The sequence below is a fragment of the Sorex fumeus genome, unplaced genomic scaffold (assembly GCF_029834395.1).
Source record: "Sorex fumeus unplaced genomic scaffold, SorFum_2.1 ptg000048l, whole genome shotgun sequence".
NCBI lineage: Eukaryota > Metazoa > Chordata > Mammalia > Eulipotyphla > Soricidae > Sorex > Sorex fumeus.
Window position 1 is genome coordinate 2,373,921 of NW_026606105.1, and position 25,120 is coordinate 2,399,040.

At 41.5% G+C, this 25,120-nt stretch overlaps 1 protein-coding gene across 1 annotated transcript in view; it reads left to right on the forward strand.

Annotated features, from left to right (window-relative positions):
• TPK1 (thiamin pyrophosphokinase 1) overlaps positions 1–25,120 on the forward strand; it is a 428,537-nt gene that overhangs the window by 184,542 nt on the left and 218,875 nt on the right. Inside the window, exon 5 of the mRNA XM_056124023.1 lies at positions 10,472–10,544. Coding sequence (XP_055979998.1) covers positions 10,472–10,544 — 73 coding nt within the window. The remainder of the gene's footprint in view (positions 1–10,471; positions 10,545–25,120) is intronic.

Here is a 25,120-nt window from a genome sequence, read left to right on the forward strand (position 1 = left end):
TCCTTACATAGAGTGATAGAAAGCAAAAAGAGAAGACAGATTAATAAAATAATCTGAGTAAATCATTATTATATAGGGAGGTGGGCTGGAGCAATAGCACAGCGGGTAGGGCATTTGCCTTGCACAGCCGATCCGAGTTTGATTCCTCCTCCCCTCTCAGAGAACCCAGCAAGCTACCGAGAGTATCTTGCCTGCACGGCAAAGCCTGGCAAGCTACCTGTGACGTATTCGATATGCCAAAAGCTGTAACAACAAGTCTCACAAATTTGTTGTGAGACATTACTGGTGCCTACTTGAGCAAATCGATGAACAATGGGAGGACAGTGCTACAGAGCTGTATGTTGAGTCAGTAAGCAGAAAGTTTCTAACCAAGAGATGGTCACGCTATGAAGAATTAAAGCTACCAGAATTTTCCCTTTTTTTCTACTTCTTATAGTCTTTTTATTAATTTATATTGAGAGGATATAGCACCTATCATTCAAAAAAAAGGTGCTTTATGAATGTTAGCGTTTAAAAAGCAATTGCATTTGAAAGTCTGGATTCTTACTGGATTATTTTACTTAATAAATTAATAAAACATAATAAATTAATAAAATAATAAAACTTAATAAAACTTAAAATTCTTTGGCTCCTTGTCCACGATTTCCTGGGACCTGATGGAAACTTGTATTTCTTTTTTTTTTTTGCTTTAATATATTCATTTTATAAAGTTGTTCACAATGGTTCATTACAGATAATTTTCAGATACCAATCCCACCACTATGCACCTTCCCACCACCATAAGAGGAAAGTGTGTGAAGATTGTTATATTTCATCCTGGAGCTAAGCCCCTGTATAAGAGTTTACAAGCGTGTCTGTTAAACCCAAGCACTTGTATTTCTGACAACGCTAGAAGCACAGAAAATTCAGCTTTGCTTTCACAGTTCATGTGTTTTCCCAAACCTGATGCTGAACCTATAAAACAAAACCACAAAAATCTTAATGTTCTAAACAACATTTCAGACCTCATTTCAAAAAGCAAAATATAGAGTTTAGGAGGTCAAAATCTTCCAATACTTGTAGATATCCAGATGGAATAGGAGCTTGCGATTTAGGTTACAAATTAGATGTGCCCTTGATTCAGGCTGTTTGTGATCATACCCAAGCAAAACACATTTAGAATGGTGAGATTTTTCAGGAAAAGGCATTAGCCTATAAAAAGCTAGCCAAGAAACAAATCTGGCAATTAAGGAAAGGAGTAATTGGTGATTACAAGTAGATATTTCTCACTATAGCCTATGACATTTTATTAGAATAATGACCATAGGCAAATAAAAATAGCTATTATCCTCATTATACAACTACCAGGAAAACTATCAGAATTGTCAAGAATTAATACCAAGCCTTCTGGAGTTCTTTAGAAAATATGTGAAATACTTCCAAATTCCTTTAGATTGTAGCATGGTGATCCTGATACTAACATCGGACAAAGACATCAGGAAAGGAAAACAAGGAAAAATATCTCATTGGCCATGGATTCAAAATTCATCTTCAAACCATTAGCAAAGCAAATTTAGGAGCACATTATAAGAATGGTATCCCATGGCCAGTTGGGATTTATTCTGAAATGGAAGAATGGTTTAGGATATTTATAGCAATCAAGATGATAGGCTGCTGTAAATGAGGGAAAGACATCGCATTATCGGCTCAGTAGATACAGAAAATGCACATGACAGAACTTAATTCTCTTTTATGATAAACTCTCAAATGTCCTGACTATAAAAAGGCTCTAATTAAAAAATCATCACATTTAACATCAGACTGAATGGTGAGAAACTGAAAACTTTTCCTTTAAAATTGGGGAAATTAAAAATATGAATTCATGGGGGCTAGAGCTATAGCACAGAGGGTAGGACGTTAGCTTGGCATGCGGCCGACCCAGGTTTTATTCCCAACATCCCATATGGTCCCCCAAGCACCACCAGGAGTGATTCCTGAGTGCAGAGCCAGGAGTAACCCCTGAGCATTGCTGGGTGTGACCCAAAGGAAAAAAATGAATTCTCTCACAACTTATATTTAATATAGTACTTAGCCCAAGCAATTAGATAAGAAATGAAGAAATAGTATGCAAACAGTAAAGAAGAGTTAATATTATCCATTTGCAAATTCTGTGAATTTCTATCTAGATAAAACAAAGTATATGTTTTAATTCCTGGCTCAAAGAAAAAGACAAAACACACACCTTGCCTTTTAGGCTTATTAAATAATTTAACAGTTATCATATTTAAGATCCGCATGCAAAAAATCAGCTACATTTCTCTATACTAATAATAAATTGGGCTGGAGCGATAGCACAGTGGGTAGGGCATTTGTCTTGCACGCGACCAACCCAGCCAACCCGGGTTCGATTCCTCTGCCCCTCTCGGAGATCCTGGCAAGCTACTAAGAGTATCTCACCCGCATGGCAAAGCCTGGCAAGCTACCCATGATGTATTTGATATGTCAAACACAGTAACAACAAGTCTCACAAGGAAGATGTTACTGGGCTCACTTGAGGAAATCGTTGAACATCGGGAGGACAGTGCTAGAGTGCAGTGGAATAATGAATATCTTAAAAGTAAACTAAGAAAATAGTCCCCTTTACTGAACATTATAAAAAGTGAAATATTTAGGAATAAACAAGCAAGTACGTGAAAGTCCACCTACAACTATAAAACAGAGTATCTTTGGCCAGAAAGTACAGCCTGTGAGGGGCTTGCCTTGCATGAGGGTGTCCTGGGTTTGATCCCGGGCACCACATATGGACCCCCAATCCCTACCAGAAGTAATCCCTGGGCGCAGAGCCAGGAAGAAGTACTGAACAGCTCTGGGTTTGGCCCCCAAACCAAAACAAACCCACAGAGGGTCTTACGTTAAGATCCTACATTTTGTTCTTGTTCAAAGAGAATTAGTGTAAGAGAAGTTCTTTTTGGAGGCAACAATATTATCGCGCAGATTATAGAGGTGGCACTTACTTCCAAACTCATCAGTTTATATAAATACAGCTTGTGTAAAAAAATTAAAATTGGTAAAGCTTGTTTTAAACAACTGTTTTTGAAAAATCAAGTACCTGGCAAGCTCCCCGTGACGTATTCAATATGCCAAACACCGTAACAAGTCTCGTGATGGAGACGTTACTGGGCCCGCTTGAGCAAATCAATGAACAACCGGAGGACTGTGACCGTGACAGATTTTTCTAAAACATGCCTCCCTTGTCCTGCAGCCTTCCAAGCAATATTCCTTTGGCCACCAACCCACCTTGCAAGGCTTGAGCCTAAGGTAGGCCACATAAGCCTTCACCCTGTGCTCTCTCTCCTGCCTCTGAGTTTGTTTTAAAAAAACAAACAAACAGACAAACAAACAACTTGATCACAGGGTCCAGACAGATAATGTAGCTTCGGGGGGTGGGGGTGGGAAGGGAAGGGAATGGCGGGTGGGGGGAGGGGGGATATTAGGGGAGTGGTCTTGTTTTGCATGCAGCCAACCTGAGATAGATCCGTGGCACCCCTAGCACCCCCTGAGTCCTTCCAGCAGTGATCCCTGAGCTCAGAGCCAGGAATAAGCCCTGAGCACTGCTAGGTATGCCCCCCAAAACAAAAAGTAAATAACCTAATTTGTTAATATATGGTAGATATTCTCCAAGACAGTTGTGAACTCTGGGATGAGGTCAGTTCATCTTAAAGTTGCCTGATTTCACTACTTAGGTACGTTGTATGTTTTCACCTTTCCCTATATTATTTAATTTGCTTTCAGCTTTCCCTGTATTATTTAATTTCCCTATATTATTTATTTTTCTTACTAATATAATATATTCAGTGAGTTTATTTTGCTCAAAGTGGAATTGCCATATATGCTGTGGTTGCTTTTGTGCCTATGATTTTATGTCTACTTTTGTTCAGTCTTGCAGTTATTGCTGTTAGCGGATTTGACGATTTCTTGTGTACAAGAGTAAAAGACACCATCCTATTCTTGTTTTTATATTTATTTCCTCACTTACTTGGTTTGGCATTTTAATATACTTACTGCCCTTTGCATTTCTTGTGTTATATTCCTTGGTACAGAGGGTTTTTTTTACTGACATTACTTTTGAAAACTGCTTTGGAGAATGATTTTATATATCATATTTCATATGTAGGAGTCATCAGCAACATTCATTTTTTATCACATTCACTTTTATCATTTTTCTGTCTTTTCTGAATGTGTCAATTATCTGAAGTTAAACGCGTTTAAATTCTTTTTTTTTTTTTTTTTTTTGCTTTTTGGGTCACACCTGGCGATGCACAGGGGTTACTCCTGGCTCTGCACTCAGGAGTCACTCCTGGCGGTGCTCAGGGGACCATATGGGATGCTGGGAATCGAACCTGGGTGAGCCGCGTGCAAGGCAAACGCCCTACCCATTGTGCTATCTCTCCAGCCCCCTTTAAATTCTTTTGACACTTAACGATTTTCCTAGACTTGTTTACAAAATTAGTAAATATGAAAACAATCCAAGTGGGATATCATCTTTATTTGTGTTGTAGACCACTGTCACGTTTGTATTTTGCCTTCTCCCAATTCAGTTATGCAGTTTTCACAAGTGTCTGCTCAAGTCTTCAAATGCATCGTCCCTCCCTTCTTTAGATTAAATGCCATTGTCTTTTGTAAACCCCTACACTTCTTCTTCTACATTCCTCCCATCAAAATCCCATTCTCTCTTCATTAACCAGCATACATCCTCCTTTCCTGGTGCCCCAGTGACACCTTTCTAAAATGTAAAGGTTGACCAAGTGCTTGATTAGGTACTAATTAATAAATTAATCAGTGGGAGGGCCTGCAATAATGTTGAGAGCTTTCTCCCTAAGAAGTTCTTGTTCCTTAACATAAAGGATGTGGGGGGAGACTCTCAGCATGGCTGTAGATTAAACTGCCGGCTCTGAATTTTGATACCTTATTAGCCATGCAGCCTTGGGCAAGTTACTTAGCCTTTGGAGTAATAACTTCATTTTTACTGAATAGCTTTGAGTAAGTGTGCCGTGTGCCAAGCATTCTCTAAGTGCTTTCACGTGAGAATTACATAATCCTTAATCTTCAGAACCACTTGAAGTGACTAGAAAATTGGGGTACATGAATAAATGTTTAATAAGAGTTCATAATAAATGTTTCTGCATTTTCCCCCACTCCCTTCCTCCACTTCCTTCCCTTCCTTGGCCTTTCTTTTCCCTTTTTTTTTTCTATTTCTACTTTTCCTCTCTCCGGTCCTTCTACCATCTTCACTTTTTCTTTCTTCTTCCTTTTTTTTCCACCTTCTTTCCATTCCTTTCTCCCTGTACTTTTTTTATTATTATTAGTGAAACACCATGAGGTACAGTTGTAGACTAACAAGTTGTTGTGCTTGGGTTTCAATTATACAATGATCGAGTACCTATCCCACCACCAGTGCCCATTCTCCACCCCCACCAATCCCAGTATCCCTCCCACCCCTCCCATCCCCCATCCCACCCTGCCTCTGTGGCAGGGCACTCCCTTTTGTTCTATCTCTGCTTTTGGGTGCTGTGGTCTGCAGAAGAGACATTGGGTGGCAATCAAGTTCTGTCTGTAGACTACTTTCAGCATGCATCTCCCATCCTGGGTGGATCTTACCAGCACCCTTTATTTGGTGCTGCCTTCTCTATCTGAGCTGCCTTTACCCCTGGAGTGTGCAGCTGGCCTCTAAGCCGTGGAGTGAACAACCTGGTATTTATCACAGCCGCTCTTGGGTGTTAGACTCTTATTTTGTTACTTTATGTTATCCAGATGAATGCAGTCTTTCTATGTCTGTTCCTCTCTTTCTGACTCATTTCGCTTAGCAAGATATTTTTCATGTAGTACCACTTGTATGTAAATTTCATGACTTCATTTTTTCTAACTGCTACATAGTTCCCTGTACTTTCTGTTTTGATTTCTCCCATAATCATCCATGTTGTTCTTTCCCCTACCCCTCTTCTTTTTTTTTTTTTCTTCAGATCTTCACTCCACGATTTCATTTTCAACCTTTTTGTCCCTCGTGTCTGGGGGAAACACTTTAATTACCCAGAAAAAGATACAGCCTCAGAGAACTTCGAATCAAGTCAAGTTCGAAGATGTTGAAAGACATTACATAAAATGAAATGGGAAATAGGAGCTTTGGTGCTATGGATATTTTAAGGGAATAGTTGCATCTTTGGGGATATAACTTTTTTCCTGAATCTGGAAATGTCTTAGGAAAGACTGTAGCATAATGTTTATACACGTGTTTTATACAGTTTCTAAACATACCAACATCCTTCTCAACTGTTGTGTGTGGTAGATCTTTAGCTTACGACTGAGTCCCACACAGGAAGAGGAAAAGTGGAGATACCAAAGAAAGATGTATCGTTCCTGGAGTTTCCAGAACCTTCTTTAGTTTTAAGCAATAGGCATGCCCTTAGATTCCAAATACCATGAACAAATGCACTGTTGTTATCTGGGGCCAACTAGGGCCAGAAATGTGATCAGCCTGAACACAGTTCCACACACCCACCATCAAACCGCTGTGTGCAGTCAGTATCCAGAGAGCTCGCAATTTTCCAGTGCAAATAGTCCTTAATAAGTGTACCTCCTCTCTGTCTTTGAGGTGGCATCTCCGATACAGACCTTTCAGGATGCTTGAACTGTCATGGCAATAGGTGCCTCAGACATTATACTGTGTACTTTGAATTGTAGTGCCCCAAAGTGTAATCCAGAAGCTTGTCAAAATGTCATACGTTGTTAACAGTTGTGATTAGGTTACTCATCACAGCATGTCTACCAGGTATATCTGACACAAGTCTTAGAAATAAGCATCCTGGTTCATTTTAAAAACATATATGTTATATGGGAGATAACAATATTATAAAATGTTAGCCATGGTTAGTTATCTTGTATCTGTCCAGTCTTTGCTCTTTTTTTATTACTTTATATGAAAAATAGGTGTCTTTTCATGATTGCTTTTCTTTGTTGTTTCCAGTAAAAGTCCAAAAAGAGATCTTCTGCTCTTAAAATATGTCCAAAAGAGACAAAAGTTAAGCTGGGTGTGTGTATCAGCTTCATTTTTATTGACATTATTAATATCTTGATTTTTCACTTTCTGGGGGTCTACAAGATATTGAGCAGTATCTGACTAAAATGGAAGATTTGGACTGCACCAGCACCAGAGTTCTAAGTTGAATTGACTGCTCTACATAGTGACTGAATACTGGCCAGGCCGACAGAACTTTGCTACACGTCTTAGTTTTAACTCCATTCCCAGCTCTGCCTGAAGCCATTGAGCTGCACTACCAGAATGATGCATACTGTGTGGTTTAGGGACCAGAGAAACTTACCTCTCGCAGCTACAGGGCTGAGAACCCCAGGCATGTTCAGCTGGTTGATCATATGGGGAGGTGAGTTCGGTGTCTGATTCATAGATGGCTGTTGGCCCACTCTTGGGCAAGAGATCTCTTTGAGTTGTCTTATAGGAGGTGCTAATCCATTCTTGACCTCATCCCAACCCCAACAGCATGATAGTGTGTGTTCAGATTTTAACAGAAGGAGGGCACACAAATATTCAGGCCACAAAAAGCACAAATATTCTGTAACCTCTGTAAATTTTAATCTGTGGTCAGAGATGGTTGGTGGAGTCGTTTTAAAGAAAATTAGAGAAGGAGTGAATTTTTTTAAAAAAATTTTATTAGTGAGACACCATGAAGTACAGTTGTAGACTTACAAATTTTTGTGCTTGGGTTTCAATTATACAATGATCAAATACCCATTCCCTCCACAGTGCCCATTTCCCACCACCACAGATCCCAGTATCCCTCCCACCCCCCATCCCCCATCCCACACTGCCTCTGTGGCAGGGCATTTCCCTCTCTCTCCTTTTGAGTGCTGAGGTTTGCAAAAGAGGCATTGAGCGGCAATAATATTTGGTCTTTAGTCTACTTTCAGCATGCTGAGTGAAATTTTGTAAATAAAAAAATAAAAAACCTGATCATCTATTCTCAGTCATATAAGGATTAAGATATATGATAGTGTTGTTGTTGTTGTTGTTGTTTGACTGAAGCAATAGTACAGCAGGTAGGTTGGTTGTCTTGCATGAGACCCAGCCGGGTTGGATCCATGGCATCCCATATGAGTACAACCATGAGTAATCCCTTAGTGCAGAACCAGGAGTAACCCCTGCATATCGCCAGGTGTGACCCAAAAAGCCGAAAAAAAAAAAGATATAAAGTGAGATTTCAAGTTTTATATCTTTTTTCTAAAAGATATAAAATCGAAAACAGGAGATTTTCTTGTTATTGTTTTTTGTTTGTTTGTTTGTGGGCCCTACTTTGCCATGTTCAAGGGCTTACTCCTGGCACTGTGCTCAGGGATCACTCCTGGCATTGCTCTGGTGTCTGTATGCAGTGCTGGGGCTCTAACCCTGGTACCTTTCCTGCTGGACTAGCTCTGTGGTCAGTTGATTAATGTCAACATTGTATTAACAAGAATTTCAGAGCCAAAGCAATAGTTCAGAGGGGAGGGTGCTTGCCTTGCACCTGTCTAACCTGAGTTCCATTCCCACCTCCACATATAGTTTTTCAAGCCCCACCAGATGTGATTCCTGAACAAAAAGTTAGGAATCACTGAGCACTCTCCAGTATGGGGCACCCCGTCTCCCGCAAAAGGAAACACACACCCACACACATACACACACCCCCAAAAGATATGAAGCTCAATAAATAGCTATTATGCTTAATTTTAAAAGAAAAATAATAAAAATCTCAGCAATTTATGTGGTTTTTATGTATGCATGTATGTATGTATGATCTCGAACTAAACTTAATATTTAGTTCTAGACCATAATTTAAAGATTTGGTCCAACTCGGGCTAGTTTGAGTAGATTCGACTTAAAAGGTGATTGTTTCAATTGAGTCAGGAACTTGAAATATATGTACAAAAGGGCAAAGTGAGATTTCAAGTTTTCGTAACCATCCCTGTTAGTTTTTCCCTGGTGTCTACACAGCATGCCCAGTCAGATGTCCACCTTCTCCTTTTCCTCTGATCCAGGCAGAGAACACATTCTTCCTCCTGTGTTCATACAGAGTTACACTGCCCTGGTGCAGAAGGAGGAGATGACTTTGTTCTCAAGTAATTGAGTGAGGAGGTAGCTGTGTTTCTCCCATTGTGGGAGGCAAGTTTCATGAACTTGACTCGAACCCACTGGAATTGCCATGAAGTCTCCTCAGAAGTCAGGGTACCCCTCCCCTTCCCCCCCCCCCCCCGTCTTTGTCTTTATGACCTACAATGCCTGTAAGTTCTAGATTACATCATTTCATTGCTCTTGTTTCCTGGTACCCAAGGAACTGGAACTCCCCACTCTAGTTCTTTAGGGACAAGTCTATGGAGGCATGTAACAGTACCCTTGAGAGGATAAAGAGAAGATGTGCTGCTCTTTTGATCAGGACACTGAACTTGATGAATGGTTAATGGATATACTTTTCCTGGTATGTGAGGAGGGACCAGTGGAAGAAATTTAGACAGCCATTTCCGTCCTATGTTCCGTGCATTTTGCAGGCTCTAGAAACAGGCTTTGGGAAAGAACACTACAAAATCCAGGGAAATTTTCCTTGACCCATTGTCAGTTGTTGGAAATGGGAAGAAATTCTGCTGGGTCCTGTTGATGTTTTTATGTAAAGTAATAGAGGATGACTTTCTGAAATGAGTTCTTAAAGATTAGTGGTAGAAAGAGAAATGAGATCATTGTGATGTCATTAGAAGTACCTTTGGGGATTTTTTTGTTCTTTTATTCTTCTGCCCTGCTTCTGTAAAATATGTCACAGGATATTGAGAAAATGTTTTGGAGCTGACTCTGACTTTAAAAGGAATGCCTAAGACTCATCAATTGTGTTCAGATCTATTGAAAGTTCCAAACTTGGGTGAGAAAACAGCAATAGTATAAATACTTTTAGAATGTAATATGTATATTACCTGTGTTGGGGTTTTGAACTAGAAGATTTTTGCACCAATAATGTTTGATCTTCAGTTTTTAAAATCAACATGTTTATTGATGAAGAATTAGCTCAGTAGATAGAATTCCCTTCAATTATAGTATAAAGAGGAGCCAGAGAGACAGTTCAGTGGATAAGGCACTTGCTTGCACCCCATATTGTCTTCCCCCGAAGCCCACCAGGAGTGAACCCCAAGTGAGGAGCAGAAATTAAGCTCTAAACACTGCTGGGTGTGGCTCAAATACAAAAATAAAATCAAATCATAATGTAGTGAAACAAAGAGTATGAGGTTTGATGCTCCATTTGCTTCTAAAATTGACTCTTATTTTACCTTTTGAATACATAATTCACTCACTAGTCCTTAAAAGTCATGATTATATTATTTAAAACAATCGAATTGCAATGCTCATTGCTTTAAAGTCGAACAAGTAAGTAGTCTAACTTAGCTGTCTTGAAACTTTTTCTTTCAGCTTTTTGCCTGAATTCATCAGTGGAGACTTTGATTCCATTAGGCCTGAAGTTAGAGACTACTATACAGTTCAGGTAAACATGTTTATGCTTAAGGTATTTCTGTTAGGGTCATTTTTGTTGGGTTCACTGTTGGGCTTTCTTGATGTATATGTACAGGGTTAGAAGCTTATTACATGGTTGTTTAAATATTTTTAATAGCCATTTCAGTGCACATCCAAATGAAAATTCAGACAAGTGAGAACCATCTTGTTGGTTCTAATTCCAGCGTCATTAGATGGGCATTGAGTAGCTTTTATATTTTAAATGAGTTACATAGACTCATTTAATATATTGTTGCTTATATCACCTTGAATGATACTGTAGCCCTGTAGCACTGTCCTCCCATTGTTTATCGATTTGCTTGAGTGGACACCAGTAATGTCTCCAGAGTGAGACTGATGGTTACTGTTTTTGTCATATCCAATACCTCACGGGAGCTTGCCAGGTTCTGCCCTATGGGCGGGATACTCTCGGTAGCTTGTCGGCTCTCCGAGAGGGACAGAGGAATCGAACCCGGGTTGGCCACATGCAAGGCAAATGTTCTACCCGCTGTGCTATGGCTCCAGCCTTGAGTGATAGTTTTCACAAATATTTTTATTTCAGTCAGTGAATGAACGATATTTTATCTGACCGGTTCACAATCATTATACATTTTTGAATCCTTATCTTTGCATTCTAAACTTTTAAAAGTTCTTTATAAAGGGTGTGTCATTAAATTTCTTTTCTAAAAGTGCATAGATGGCTGCTTATATCACTTTTGAATCTACCTTTTTTTCTTCATTATTCTGTTTTCTTGAAACTGCTCTTACTACTCTGTTCTGAATAAAAATATTTGTTGACTTGAAATTAATAACAATGAGCAGCATATTAAACAGGCTTCATCCTGTTTCCATTGTACATATTTTCCAGAGATTCTTGGCATTTAAGATCACAAACAATATACCTGAGAGTAGTAGAAGATACACATCCAAATGTATCTTAGCGATTAATATTTTTCCCCTGCTTTGGAAGGACAATGCCGGCATTTTAAATAAAAATAAAAGCTTCTGCAATTATTCTAGCCAAAACACCATTGTCTGTGTTACTCTGTATTGGCACTTGCAAGTGATCTATATTCTTAAAATAGGAGTTAATTAAATTCTAAGACTTTAGATTCTTGATAAGACTTAGGGGATGGATGAAATAAATTCAGAAGGGATATGTGATTTTCCGGGCTACACTTGGACGCACTCAGAGCTTACTCCTGGCTCTGTGTTGAGGGACCCCCTCCTTGCGGGAGGGGTACCATAGGCAACACCAGGGATTGAAGTGAGCTTGGCCATGGGCGAGGCAAGTACCCTAATCCCTGTATGGTCCCAGGAGGAAATATTTTAAGGTTAAGGAAGGAAAAAGAAAAAAAGGAGAAGAACATAGCTGCAGAAAACAAAGGCACCTAGAAAATAAAGTTACAGGGTGTGAGGGTATGGAGATTCTGGAACATCTGTACACAGCCCATCTGCCCACCAACTGACCCGACTTCCCAGCAGCAAATGAAGACAGTTCCCAAGTCAGATTTTGATATTCATGCTCAATTACTTCAGCTTTGGCACGTTCCTACTCATTCCCCACAGCCTCGCTTCTCATTAACTCCATACCTCGATCTCGTTGGAATAGAAAGCTCTCAGCCTCGCTGACCAGGCAGAGTTTTACGAAGTCATTGATATTAATCATCTTGCTCGAAGCAGAAGAAGTAGTGGGAGAGGCAGGGAGAAGAATGCTCTAAGAGAAGGCCTAGATCTCAACAAATGCACCCTCAACTCTGACACTATTGTCTTGCCAAAATTACAATAGTCTTAATCTCATCATCCCTCTCCAGGAAATAAGGGACGCCAATTTATTTTGTTTTAGATGGCAGTTGAGTGGGTTCAGGAGCAAAGGAAAACAGAGTTATATCTCTTGATGTATCTACCTTGTATTTCTTTTTTTTTTTTAAATATCAAAAGCAGCATTGTATTTATTGAGACTATAAAGTAAGGGTGGCTGAATCTTTTAATTTCTGTGTTGGGAAGTTCTGAACTGATACAGATTGCAACACAGGGTTTCTCGTATTCTTAAGAACTCAACTGCATTTACACTTTGGGATTTTGTCTAGAGGGCACAGCTGGTGTTTTTCATGAAGCTGATGTGCCCTTCATGGCGCAGGGTGAGTATTTGGCTGCAATTTTAGTAACGATGAGAATGACAACAAGTTAACGCAGGATTGCACACACTTCATAAGGTCATTATTTCCAATTTGAGCAGACTTTAAGCTACTGTGTACCAAATGAAAGGAGGATGGCTTTGCTTTCAGACGCAACCCTTCACACACACCTGGTCTAGGTTTTACGTGCAGTGGAAACTACAATGGTAAAGAAGGTAAAGCAAAGAAGAAATTGAAGGTGCTAAAGCTTAGTTAATATCACAGATTTTATAGTCAGTATTTGGTCATAGATATACCTTCTGCCCCCCACATTAGTATCACGACCTTCCTGTTATTCATCGATTGCCTCGAGCAGGCCCCAGTAACGTCTCCTTCATCCTAGCCCTGAGATTTTTAAGAAAGTGCTATACTCAAGGCTCTTGAGAATGAGACCCATCATTGTTACTGGTATTTGGCATATTGGGTACGCCACGGGGAGTTTGCCAGACTCTGCCGTGTGGGCAGGTTACATTCGGTAGCCTGCCAGTTTGTCCAAAGAAGGAATGAGATAATAAGATGTCATAATTAGTATATCTTTGACCTATTGGAAAAATCCGGTTTTATATGACCATCCAAAACTTTAAATTGGTTTGCCTGCTTTGTTTATAAATGATATATACAGATACATGTATGATTTTTTACCTTTTACACAGTCTATTTTATAGTCGCAATCTGCATTAGTCCTCCATTCTTGTAGTTAATCACCCTTTGCCCAGCAGGTTGTGATAATACATCATTGTATCTCATGATTTCCCCCAGTAAGGAAAGTGACTCTTTAATGACCTGGGTGGCTTTATCGCCCGTTTTCTTATGAGATGATAATAATGCAGCCCTGTCTGCAGCCACCTCAGGCCTTGCCAGAGCTCCGATTTTCCCTTCCAAGACTTCCCATGTGGCTTTGGTTGGTCTCTTACTAGACCTGTAGCTGGGTTGCTGTCCCCATCACAGCTTGCTTTTCAGGTGGAGAGGGAAGGAATGAGACAAGATTAAACCTGTGAAAGAAACAGCTCAAGACAGAAGTTGTAGGGACCAGGGGATGGTCCAGCGAGTAGGGTGTTTACCTTGCAAGGGGAAGACCTCAATTCGATCCCTGGCATCCTGTGTGGTCCCGTGAGCCCCATCAGGAGTGACACCTGAGCACAGAGTCAGGAGTAAACCCTGAGCACTGTCTGGTGTCACCCTCACCTACCCCTACCCCCAAATGACAATCACTGTCATTGTCCTCCCATTGTTCATCGATTTGCTCGAGCGGGCCCAGTAACGTCTCCATTGGAGACTTTGTTGTTACTGTGTTTGGCATATCGAATACATCACGGGGAGCTTGCCAGGCTCTGCCGTGCGGGCGAGATACTCTCGGTAGCTTGCCGGGCTCTCCGAGAGGGGCGGAGGAATCGAACTCAGGTCGGCCATGTTGGCTGCGTGCAAGGCAAATGCCCTACTACTGTGCTATCGCTCCAGACAGTAGTAATATTGTTTTAAAATAATTCAATCTCAGCCATGATGTAACCTTTCGCCATCTTTTCTGCTACATGATCTTATTCCCCACTCTTAATGAGGATCAGATCACGTGAGGGAGGGGTCAGACCAGAGGAAGGTGGTGTCAGATCAGAGGAGGGTGGAGTCAGGCCCGAGGAGGGTAGAATTAGACCTTAGAAAGATGGGGAGAGATCACCTGTGGGTGTCACTAGAGGAGGAAGGAGTCATTGACACCATCCGGGGGGATGGCTACTGTATTTTCTGACTAAATTCTTATTGATAAATATTTTAGTGTTAATGTTAAGAGATACTTTAATGAAGTCGCAGTTTGTGCTTGATCTTTATTCATTTTTATTGAATCGCGCCTGGCTGTCCTCGCTGTGGCCCCTTGGAGGGGAGCGGGCTGAGTTTTCCTCCCCACCCCGACCAGGGCTCCGGCAGCTGAAGACCTCCAGAACCAGCCACCACCATGCTGAGACCACTCTCCGCCCACATGAAGGTACCGGCAGAGGAACAAAGGCACGCGGGTCCCGGGGCTGAGATCTCCAAGCCTACTTGGATTGGGGCTGAGCATCCCCCACCCAGATCCTCCAAATTCCAGTAGGCAGGGGTCACACCCACCACCTGGCCCCCTGGCGCCCTGTAATCCCATCAACGGCCAAGACTCAGAGACTATAAAACCCAGCTCCCGGAAGCGTGCGGCCCCATTTGCGGCCATGTGACATCTTATCATCTCATGCCTACTTTGGACAAACTGACAGGCTACCGAATGTAACCTGCTCACACGGCAGAGTCTGGCAAACTCCCCGTGGCGTACCCAATATGCCAAATACCAATAACAATGAAGGGTCTCATTCTCCTAACTCTGAAAGAGCCTTGAATATGGCACTTTTTAAAAAAATCTCAGGGCTAGGACGACGGAGATGTTATTGGGGCCTGCTCGAGGCAATCAACGAATAACAAGATGGTTGTGATTGATTGATTGTGATTTATTGAATCACTGTGAGATAGACCCTTACAAAGCTGCTTGTGTTTAGATTTCAGTCATACAGCCTTCCAACACCCATTCATCTCCACTAGTGTACATTTCCCGCTATCAGTTTTGCCTCCCATGCTTAATCTTTAATAGATGATACATAAGAAAAAAGTTGTTGACCATTAACATTTTCTCTTGTATTCTTTATGAGTATACTATTCTTAAAGGAAAGGTACATACCAACAGTTCTATATCTTTATTTTCCTAGTCTTTTTGTTTTTTTTTCTTAGAATTTTATGCTGAGGGAACAAGCTCTACACCAACCAGTAATATTGACCAAGATATAACCTATCCAGCCCACTCTCTCCACTGCTGTTCAATATAGTACTGGAAGTACTTGCAATAGCGATTAGGCAGGAAAAAGATATTAAGGGCATTCAGGTAGGAAAGGAAGAAATCAAGCTCTCACTATTCGCAGATGATATGATACTCTACTTAGAGAACCCAATAACTTCCACCAAAAAACTCTTAGAAACAATAGACTCGTATAGTAAAGTTGCAGGTTATAAAATCAATACCCAAAAGTCCATGGCTTTCCTATACGCAAACAGTGAGAGAGAAGAAAGCAACATGAAAAAAAAATCCCATTCACAATTGTGCCCCAGAAAATCAAGTACCTAGGAATCAGCTTAACTAAGGAAGTAAAGGACCTGTACAAAGAAAACTACAAAACGCTACTTCAGGAAATAAAAGAGGACATGAGGAAATGGAAAGATATCCCCTGCTCATGGGTCGGGAGACTTAACATTGTCAAAATGGCAATACTACCGAAAGCATTGTATAAATTCAATGCAATCCCTATAAGGATACCCATGACATTCTTCAAAGAAATGGAGCAAACACTCTTGAAATTTATATGGAACAATAAGCCCCCACGAATAGCTAAAGCAATTCTTGGGAAAAAGAAAATGGGAGGAATCAACCTCCCGAACTTCAAACTGTACTACAAAGCAGTAATAATTAAAACAGCATGGTACTGGAACAAAGGCAGAACTGCAGACCAATGGAACAGGGTTGAATACACTGACATCTCTCCTCAATCATATGCTCATCTAATCTTTGATAAAGGTGCAAGTAATGTGAAGTGGAGTAAGGAAAGCCTCTTTAATAAATTGTGTTGGCATCACTGGACGGCTACATGCAAAAAAATAGGCTCAGAACTCTGCCTAACACCATGTACAAAAGTAAGATCAAAATGGATTAAAGACCTCAACATCAGACCAGAAACCATAAGGTACATTGAAGATAAAGTTGGCAAAACCCTCCATGACATTGAAGCTAATGGTATCTTCAAAGATGCCACGCCACTGGCCGAGCAAGTGAAAACAGAGATAGATAAATGGGACTATCTTAAACTAAGAAGCTTCTGCACCTCCAAAGAAACAGTGACCAAAGTACAAAGACAATCTACAGAATGGGAAAGGATATTCACCGAATACACATCTGACAAGGGGTTGATATCCAGGATATACAAAATACTGGTTAAACTCCACAAGAAGAAAACATCCAACCCCATCCAAAAATGGGGCAATGAAATGAACAGAAACTTTCTCAAAGAAGAAATCCGAATGGCAAAAAAGCACATGAGAAAATGCTCTACATCATTAATCATCAGGGAGATGCAGATCAAAACCACAATGAGATACCATCTCACACCTCAGAGACTGGCCCACATTCAAAAGAACAAAAGCAACCGATGCTGGCGTGGATGTGGCGAGAAAGGGACACTCCTTCACTGTTGGTGGGAATGTCCACTGGTTCAGCCCTTCTGGAAAACAGTATGGACGATTCTCAAAAAATTAGAAATTGAGCTCCCATTTGACCCAGCAATACCACTCCTGGGAATATATCCCAGAGAGGCAAAAATGTATAGTCGAAGTGACATCTGCACTTGTTTGTTCATTGCAGCACTCTTTACAATAGCCAGAAACTGGAAGAAACCTGAATGCCCAAGAACAGATGACTGGTTAAAGAAACTTTGGTACATCTACACAATGGAGTACTATGTAGCTCTTAGAAAAGATGAAGTCATGAAATTTACATACAAGTGGTACAATATGGAAAGTATCATGCTAAGCGAAATGAGTCAGAAAGAGAGGGATAGACATAGAAAGATTGCATTCATCTGGGGGATATAAAGTAACAAAGTATGAGATTAATACCCAAGAATAGCTGAGATCAGCACCAGGAGGATTACTCCATAACTTAGAGGCCAGCCGGGTATCCTAGAGGAAAGGGCAGCTCAGATAGAGAAGGGAGCACCAAATAAAGGATGTTTGGAGGATCCTCCCAGGAGGGGAGATGCATGTCGAAAGTAGACTATGGACTGAACATGTTTGCCACTCAATGCCTCTTTTGCAGACCACAACACCCAAAAGGAGAGAGAGAACACAGGGGATTGCCCTGCCACAGAGACGGGGGGATGGGGGGATGGGGGTGGGAGGGATATTATCCATGGTGGTGGAAAATGGGCACTGGTGGAGGGATGGGTATCTGATCATTGTATAATTGAAACCAAAGCACAAAAAATTGTAAATCTACAACTTTAAAAAAAAAATAAAATAAAATAAAGGGGGGGAAAAAAAAAAGATATAACCTATCCCTTTTGCTAATTAGCATGCAGCAGATTGGAAATGTTTTAGGGATGCAAAGCCTTATTGCTGAATCTATGTCAAAGTTTTCATTGGAAGATTCAAATGAAATAAAACAAGACTTGTAGCTGTCAGTGTCATTTTATTTTTCTGCCAAATGTTCATCGAACCTATTTAAATATGTAAAAGATGTATGTATTTTCCCCTGCTATCAGACAGTAGAACATTTTTCTTTGGTATGGTTTCATAGGCTACTTGGCATGGTGACTAGGGTTGTTTGAGAACCATATTGCTATCAATTTATATGGGCAGTTTTTGAGCATTCCACATACAATATTGTCATTTTTCCAAGGGAATCCTAAACAATAATTATACAGGGCAGCTTCAAAGAGATGTTCCCCATCTTCCTTAATTTGCTCCATGGAACCTTTCATATCAGACAGTTGTGACATCTTTTTACCCGTTTTGCTCCCTGTTATGTCCCGTCCCCAGCACCCCCACCCTGTTCGTTACTATTGAATGTGGAATGTTTCTGGGGCCAAGTGATAGTACAGCAGGTTGTATGTGGCCAGCCAACCTGTATTCTATCCCTGGTATCCTGAATCATCCCCTGAGAACTCCTAGTAGGAATTCCTGAGTGCAGAGCCAGGAGTAACCCCTGAGCATTGCTGGATCTGGCTCCAACACACACACACACACACACACATACACACACACACACACACAAACACACGTGCGTGCACCTCTTTTTTGAATCAGCAAGTACTTCCATCGTTCAAGACTCAAGTCACCAATTTCCATTGCAGCAGGGCATTTGCCTTGCATGCAGCCAACATGGCCGACCTGAGTTCGATTCCTCCGCCCCTCTCGGAGAGCCCAGCAAGCTACCGAGAGTATCGAGTATCGAGCCCGCACAGCAGAGCCTGGCAAGCTCCCCGTGACGTATTCGATATGCCAAACACAGTAACAACAAAGTCTCCAGTGGAGACGTTACTGGGCCCGCTCGAGCAAATCGATGATCAACGGGAGGGCCTTTACTTTACTTTTACTTATTTCATTGTATTGATCATGTCATATGGTCTTTGTTTTCTTTGCATTTTTGAAGAAACTGTATTATGTCAGGGGAAAGGAGATAGCCCAATGGTTGGGATGCATCCTGATCATGCGCCCAATCAAGGTTCAGTTCCTAGTACCCCATGAGCCCCTGTGCGTTGTGGGGTGCAGCCTTGGTCCCCCAGCACTGTGAGCATGTCCTGTGTGATCCCCGGCCCTGACATCTTCAGGCTCCTTAGTTGAACTTCTAGAGAAATCTCTTGTGAGGCCTGGACTTCCGGATCACTCCTTGGGAAACCCTCCCTGACAAAATAACTCAAAAATTTCAAAACGGTTCTTTCATCTCGGCCCTGGTCTCTCTCATAGTTGTTCATCTGTAGGAGGTGACCAGTAAGCATGGCTCTTCAATAGTCTCTTGGTTTAGGAACTTGTTGCCTTTAAATATTTTCCATTAAACATAGGTGTGTGTATGTAGCATAGAAGCTAAAACGCATTGTAAACTTAATAAATTGTCAAAGGAAATACAATAAAATCTCATAAATGGAATATTGTGTCAGAGACTGGGGGAAATTTGTAACATCATATTTCTACATTTTTCCTTCTGAATTGCTATGGATACTTGATAAATAGCACTGTTTAAGTGCCATAGCATTGTGTGATAGCATAATGACAGACATAGATTGAAAAATGATTCACAAAGCAATTATTTTAGCTTAGTTGGTATTATTTCTTTGAAATAATTACAGTTTTTTATTTTTTGAAGATAAACTGAGGCACAGAGACTTAGCTGCTGTGAGTAAAATGGAAGCAATAGTGCCTGTACTTTGTTCAATATACGTGTTTTCTGTATATAACATTTTGTAGCAATGGTTACTCCTTTGCTCTAACTATACCCCTTGGACCCTAGACAGAAAAATTTGTTTCTTGAGCATCCCTGGGAATAAATCGCACCATCTGTCACTGTGATCATCTGTCAGTGTGATAACATAAACGCCTTATGCTCATATAGCATCGCTGCCCTCCTCAACCTTAATTCTGGGTTCGGGAGAGAAAGGGTGTAAACACCGGGAACCAATTCTGATAAGCCCGTCAAGTTGTAAGTTGTCCCAAAGCTGTCCCCGGCACACACACAGGGCTGAGTTGAGAAAGAAGAGTGCAGAAGAGAGATGATTTGTTAGCAGAGTTTCCTGTGGGCTTCACGCCCATTACAGCTGCCTTTCTCTGTGCCAGCTGTAAGTCTCCTGGCCTGCGTGGGGACCTGCCAAGGACCCATGTCAGAAGCTTCCAGACAGGACACGCTGAATTGATTTAGAGAGAAGACAAACTAAACACTTAGGCATTCTAAAGCATTAGCAAGTTTGACTCTGATGTCAAACAAAAACAGTTATGCAGAGGGCATAAGCCCTAACTCCCCTGATTTGGCGCCTGTTTCTTAAAAGAAAATGAGAAATAAATCTGTGGGCTTCCCTCATGTTCTTCTGGTTTATTCTTTTTTGGATCTCACCCAGCGGTGCTGAGGAATCTTCTCCTGGCAGGACTCATGGGATTTTGGGGGGGCATTGGATGAGAGGGAACACCTGCAAGGTGAATGCCTTAAACCCTTTGCTATTCTTCATGCCCTCGAGGTTTTTTTTTAACCTACTTACAATTATCATCTGAAAATGCTTGTATTTCAGTCTTTTTACCTTTATTGATAGATGTCAGTCTTTCTTAATATGCTGAGACTTGTTTTGTGTCACAGCATATAGTTTATCTTCCCGAATGCTCATGAATTCATGAAAAGAATGTCATATTATGCGTAAGATTTCGTGTTATACTCTATTATATATTACATGAAAAGAATGTAAGAATGTGTCTTGTATTACTTACACATAAGATTTCTTGTTGTAGGGGCTGGAGCGATAGCACAGCGGGTAGGGCATTTGCCTTGCACATAGCCAACATGGCCGACCAGGGTTCGATTCCCAGAATCCCATATGGTCCCCCGAGCACCGCCAGGAGTAATTCCTGAGTGCATGAGCCAAGAGTAGCCTCTGATCATCGTTGGGTGTGACCCAAAAAGAAAAAAAAAAAGATTTCTTGTTATATTGTATTATATATATGTATATATAAATGTACATTCTTTCATACTATATCTAAAAGATACTGTAGAATGTAAAGGAAAAAAATTAAGCCCCAAATCCCCCTCAAGTATCGTGCATTTGGGAACTTAAACATGAATACTCATTAACATGCTGTGATAGAAAAGCTTCCTTGGGGAATTAGAGGCTGGCGGTTCCCTCCGACCACAGACGGGCACATACTTCCCTGCATTGTTGGACTGGCTCACTTACCCCTGGTAGCATCTTGCCAAGGAAGCAATGAGCTAATCTGGGCACAGTGGGGCAGAGTAGCCCCTCAGACCCCTCCAATTCTGATGCTTGCCTTGATGTCACATGGCTCAAGCATCCTTTCACTGTCTCTATTTCTCCGGATCTATTACTGAATGAACCACTGTCCTTTGCATTTCTGAGAACTCCAAGTACATCCTGGCCCTCCCCCCTCCCCCTCCTCCTCCTCCCCTCTCCCCCTCCCCTTCCTCCTCCTCCCTCTCTCTCTCCTCCCCCTCCTCCTTCCCCTCCTCCTCCTCCCCAGCCCATGTGCTAGAATCCTAACCATATTTATATAAGGACACAGGGACCACTTCCCCCACCTTCCTGGACTCTTCAGCCAGTGCTTGAACCCAGTGACATCAAGCAGATCAGTAGGAGAAAAGAAAATGCTTAATTCCATCTGAATGGCCACCTGCAAATTCTAGGTGAATGAGATAGACTGAGGGGAAATCCAGAATAAGAGAATGGGCTAGAGACTTGGGGGCATCTAAGGGGGGTGTTGGTGGTGGCGGCAATTTTATATGACAGCCGGGTGACTCAGGAAGCCAGGAGGTTTCAGATGGCTCCCTACCAGAATATAGGTTTCTGGGTTTTTTGGTTTGTTTTTAAAAGCCATTTCGGGGGGCCACCAGAAAGAGCCCTGACCAAGAGCAGACCCAAGATGCCAACTGGGATATTTCCTTTTTTTTTCTTTTTTCCTTTTTTATTTTTTGACTTTGGGGCTGGAGCAATAGCACAGCAGGTAGGGCGTTTGCCTTACATGTGGCCCACCCAGCTGACCCAGGTTCGATTCCCACTCCTCTCAGAGAGCCAGGCGAGCTACCGAGAGTATCTCGTCTGCACGACAAAGTCTGGCAAGCTACTTGTGATGTATTCGATATGCCAAACACAGTAGCAAGTGTCACAATGGAAATGTTACTGGGCCCGCTAGAGCAAATCGATGAGCAACGGGAGGACAGTGACAGTGACTTTTTGGGTCATGCCCAGTGGTATTCAGCAGTTACTCCTGACTCTGCACTCAGGAATTATTCTTAGTAGTGCTTGGGGTACCATGTGCAATGCCAGGAATTGAACCTGGGCCAACGAATGTGCAAGTAAAACGCCTTCACTGCTGTCCTATGGCTCCGGCCCCAGACTGGGACATTTTTGAATAGGAGCTTACTCAAGTGTTCAGTGGAGGGAAAATGTCTCTTCTTTGTTTGGGGGGGTTAACATGCCCATCTGTAGTATGGTGGGTCATTGAGAGGACACACATACACAAATGCACACACACATGCATACACACACACACACATACACACACACAGGCATCAGGATCATAACTGTCCTGAGATGCTTTCCCAGGGTGGTTGTTTGGTTAAATCGCAGTCACACTTGGGTGCTATTATCCAGGAAAGCTCTCTGGAGGTGTGGGGCCCCTGGATGGGTGACGTGACTCAGCCTGCAGCACATTCCTTTCGTGAACAAGATCTCGAGTTCCATCCCCAACATGGAGGGGAAAAAAATCCTCACAAAACACCAGAAGATTCAATGCCACATTTCACCCACATTTTATCAGACGCCCACTTCGAGGCACCCACTGGCTCTGCACAACTTGTACGCAAATCATAGTTGCCCAGAAGCAAAATAGGCAGGTGCTCAGCCTATGTGAAACACAGAAATTTGGCAAGGAACCATGTCTACTATTACCTTCCAGGTAATCTGGGTTTTAGATGAGTGCAGGGAACTCTCACAATTTCGGTTGTCCAAGTCAGCTGCCGGGCAGACCTGCCATCAGGTTTGTTTCAAATTGATGTGTAAATTCCACAGCGTCTTCTTTTTTTGTACTGCCCTTGACTCTGTTTTAAGGAGGGAAGCCTTCACTTAGGACCCTATGCAGTTCAAAAACACAGAAATTTGATTTCCATTAGCAGGAGTGGTGACTTTCTTCTTTCAAAGAGCTATCGCTCTCATTCAAGTGACACATTGAAGGGGAAGGTTATCTTGTCACACCCAAGACTGTGAAGATTGCAGTAGATTAGAATGTCTCTTTGTGTTCAGGATCAAATGGAGAATTGCTCCAAGGTGAAATTGTATTTATTCTTGTCTTTTATGCTCTTTCCACAAACCAGAATTATATTATATTAGGCAACCTATTACTTAAGACTTTTTTTTACAAGTATGATCGTGTGACTTTTTTTCTTTTTAACCTCCTGCATTATCTCTCCAGGGTATTTTAAATTTATTTTAGTATCTCTAAGTTTTAACTTCAAACAACTTTTGCATTTTTATATATTGTGATTTGGACTTTTTTTATTTTGTACTTTTTATAATGTTTGTGAGCACTTTTTGCACTTTTGTTTTTTTATTTTTTATCTTCCACCCAGATCCTCCAAATTCCAGTAGACGGGGGTCACACCCACCACCTGGCCCCCTGGCGCCGTGTAATCCCATCAGCGGCCAAGACTCAGAGACTATAAAATACAGATCCCAGAATGCGGCCGCGCGACATCTTATCAGAACTATTTTTTATGACATCTTATTGTCTCATTCCTACTTTGGACAAACTTGCAGGCTATGGAATGTAGCCTGCCCACAGGGCAGAGTCTGGCAAACTCCCCGTGGCGTACCAAATATGCCAAATACCAGTAACAATGATGGGTCTCATTCTCCTAAAGAGCCTTGAATATAATCTCAGGGCTAGGATGAAAGAGACGTTACTGGGGCCTGCTCGAGGCAATTGACGAATCGACGAATTTTTTATTAATTTTATTGAATCACTGTGAGATAGTTATAAGCTTTCATGTTTGGGTTACAATCGTACAATGATCTAACACCCATCCCTCACCAGTGCTCTTGTGACTTTCTTGTTCAAGAAATTGATGCTCATAGTCCATCACTTGAAAATTTAAAACAGTATCTTTTTGAGTTCGAAAAGTAGAAATGTTTTTAGAAGGTTTGCGAAGGAAACGGAAGGTGCAATCTGTCATAGCATGCTTCATACAAGGGAGAGAAAAGACAGAAGAGGTTCTTCTGTGATTACATCTCAGCAGGGTTAGAAAGACGATTTTCCTACCTGGACCAAGGACCAGCAATCACTTAGATTCTAATTGGCTTTATCCATTCCCTTTCATAGCTAAACTGAGGACAAGGTTGAGCTAATTTTAGATCCTTGCCTTTGATTATTCAGAATCTATGTCATTTTTCTCCATTCCTCCTGCATTCATAATCTGGCAGGCAGCTGCAGTCAACTCAATTTAATGGATGATTATGAAACCTTATTATTTAAATCTTAATATATTCAGCTTTTCGAAGATTTGTATGTCTCTCTCAAATGTTTCCGATGTATATCTGGCATACATAATGAAGAAAAGTGGGGCTAGAGTGATCGTATCGCAGGTAAGGTGATTGCCTCACACAGATCTGACCCCAGTTTGGTCCCAGCCCCATACATGGTCCTCCAGCCCCGCGAGGACTGATCCCTGAGCACAGTCAGGAGTAACCCCTGAGCACCACAGACTGTAGTTCAACTTTCCTCCGGTAAATGCAGAGAAAGCTACTTCAGCGACTAAACCGTGAGCTAGACATTTTGAACCTTATGAATTCTTACCAATGTTTACTTACAAAAATTAAACCTCCGGATCAAATAGACTCTGACGGTGGGAGGATGCTCTGTCACACGGTAGCACTGTCCTCCCGTTGTTCATCGATTTTCTCAAGTGGGCACCAGGAACATCTCCATTGTGAGACTTGTTGTTACTGTTTTTGGCATATTGAATACATCACTGGGAGCTTGCCAGGCTTTGGCGTGTGGGTGGAACACTTGGGAGGATAGATAATAAGAAATTAAATAAATAATACATCGCATAAACGATGTTTCAAGT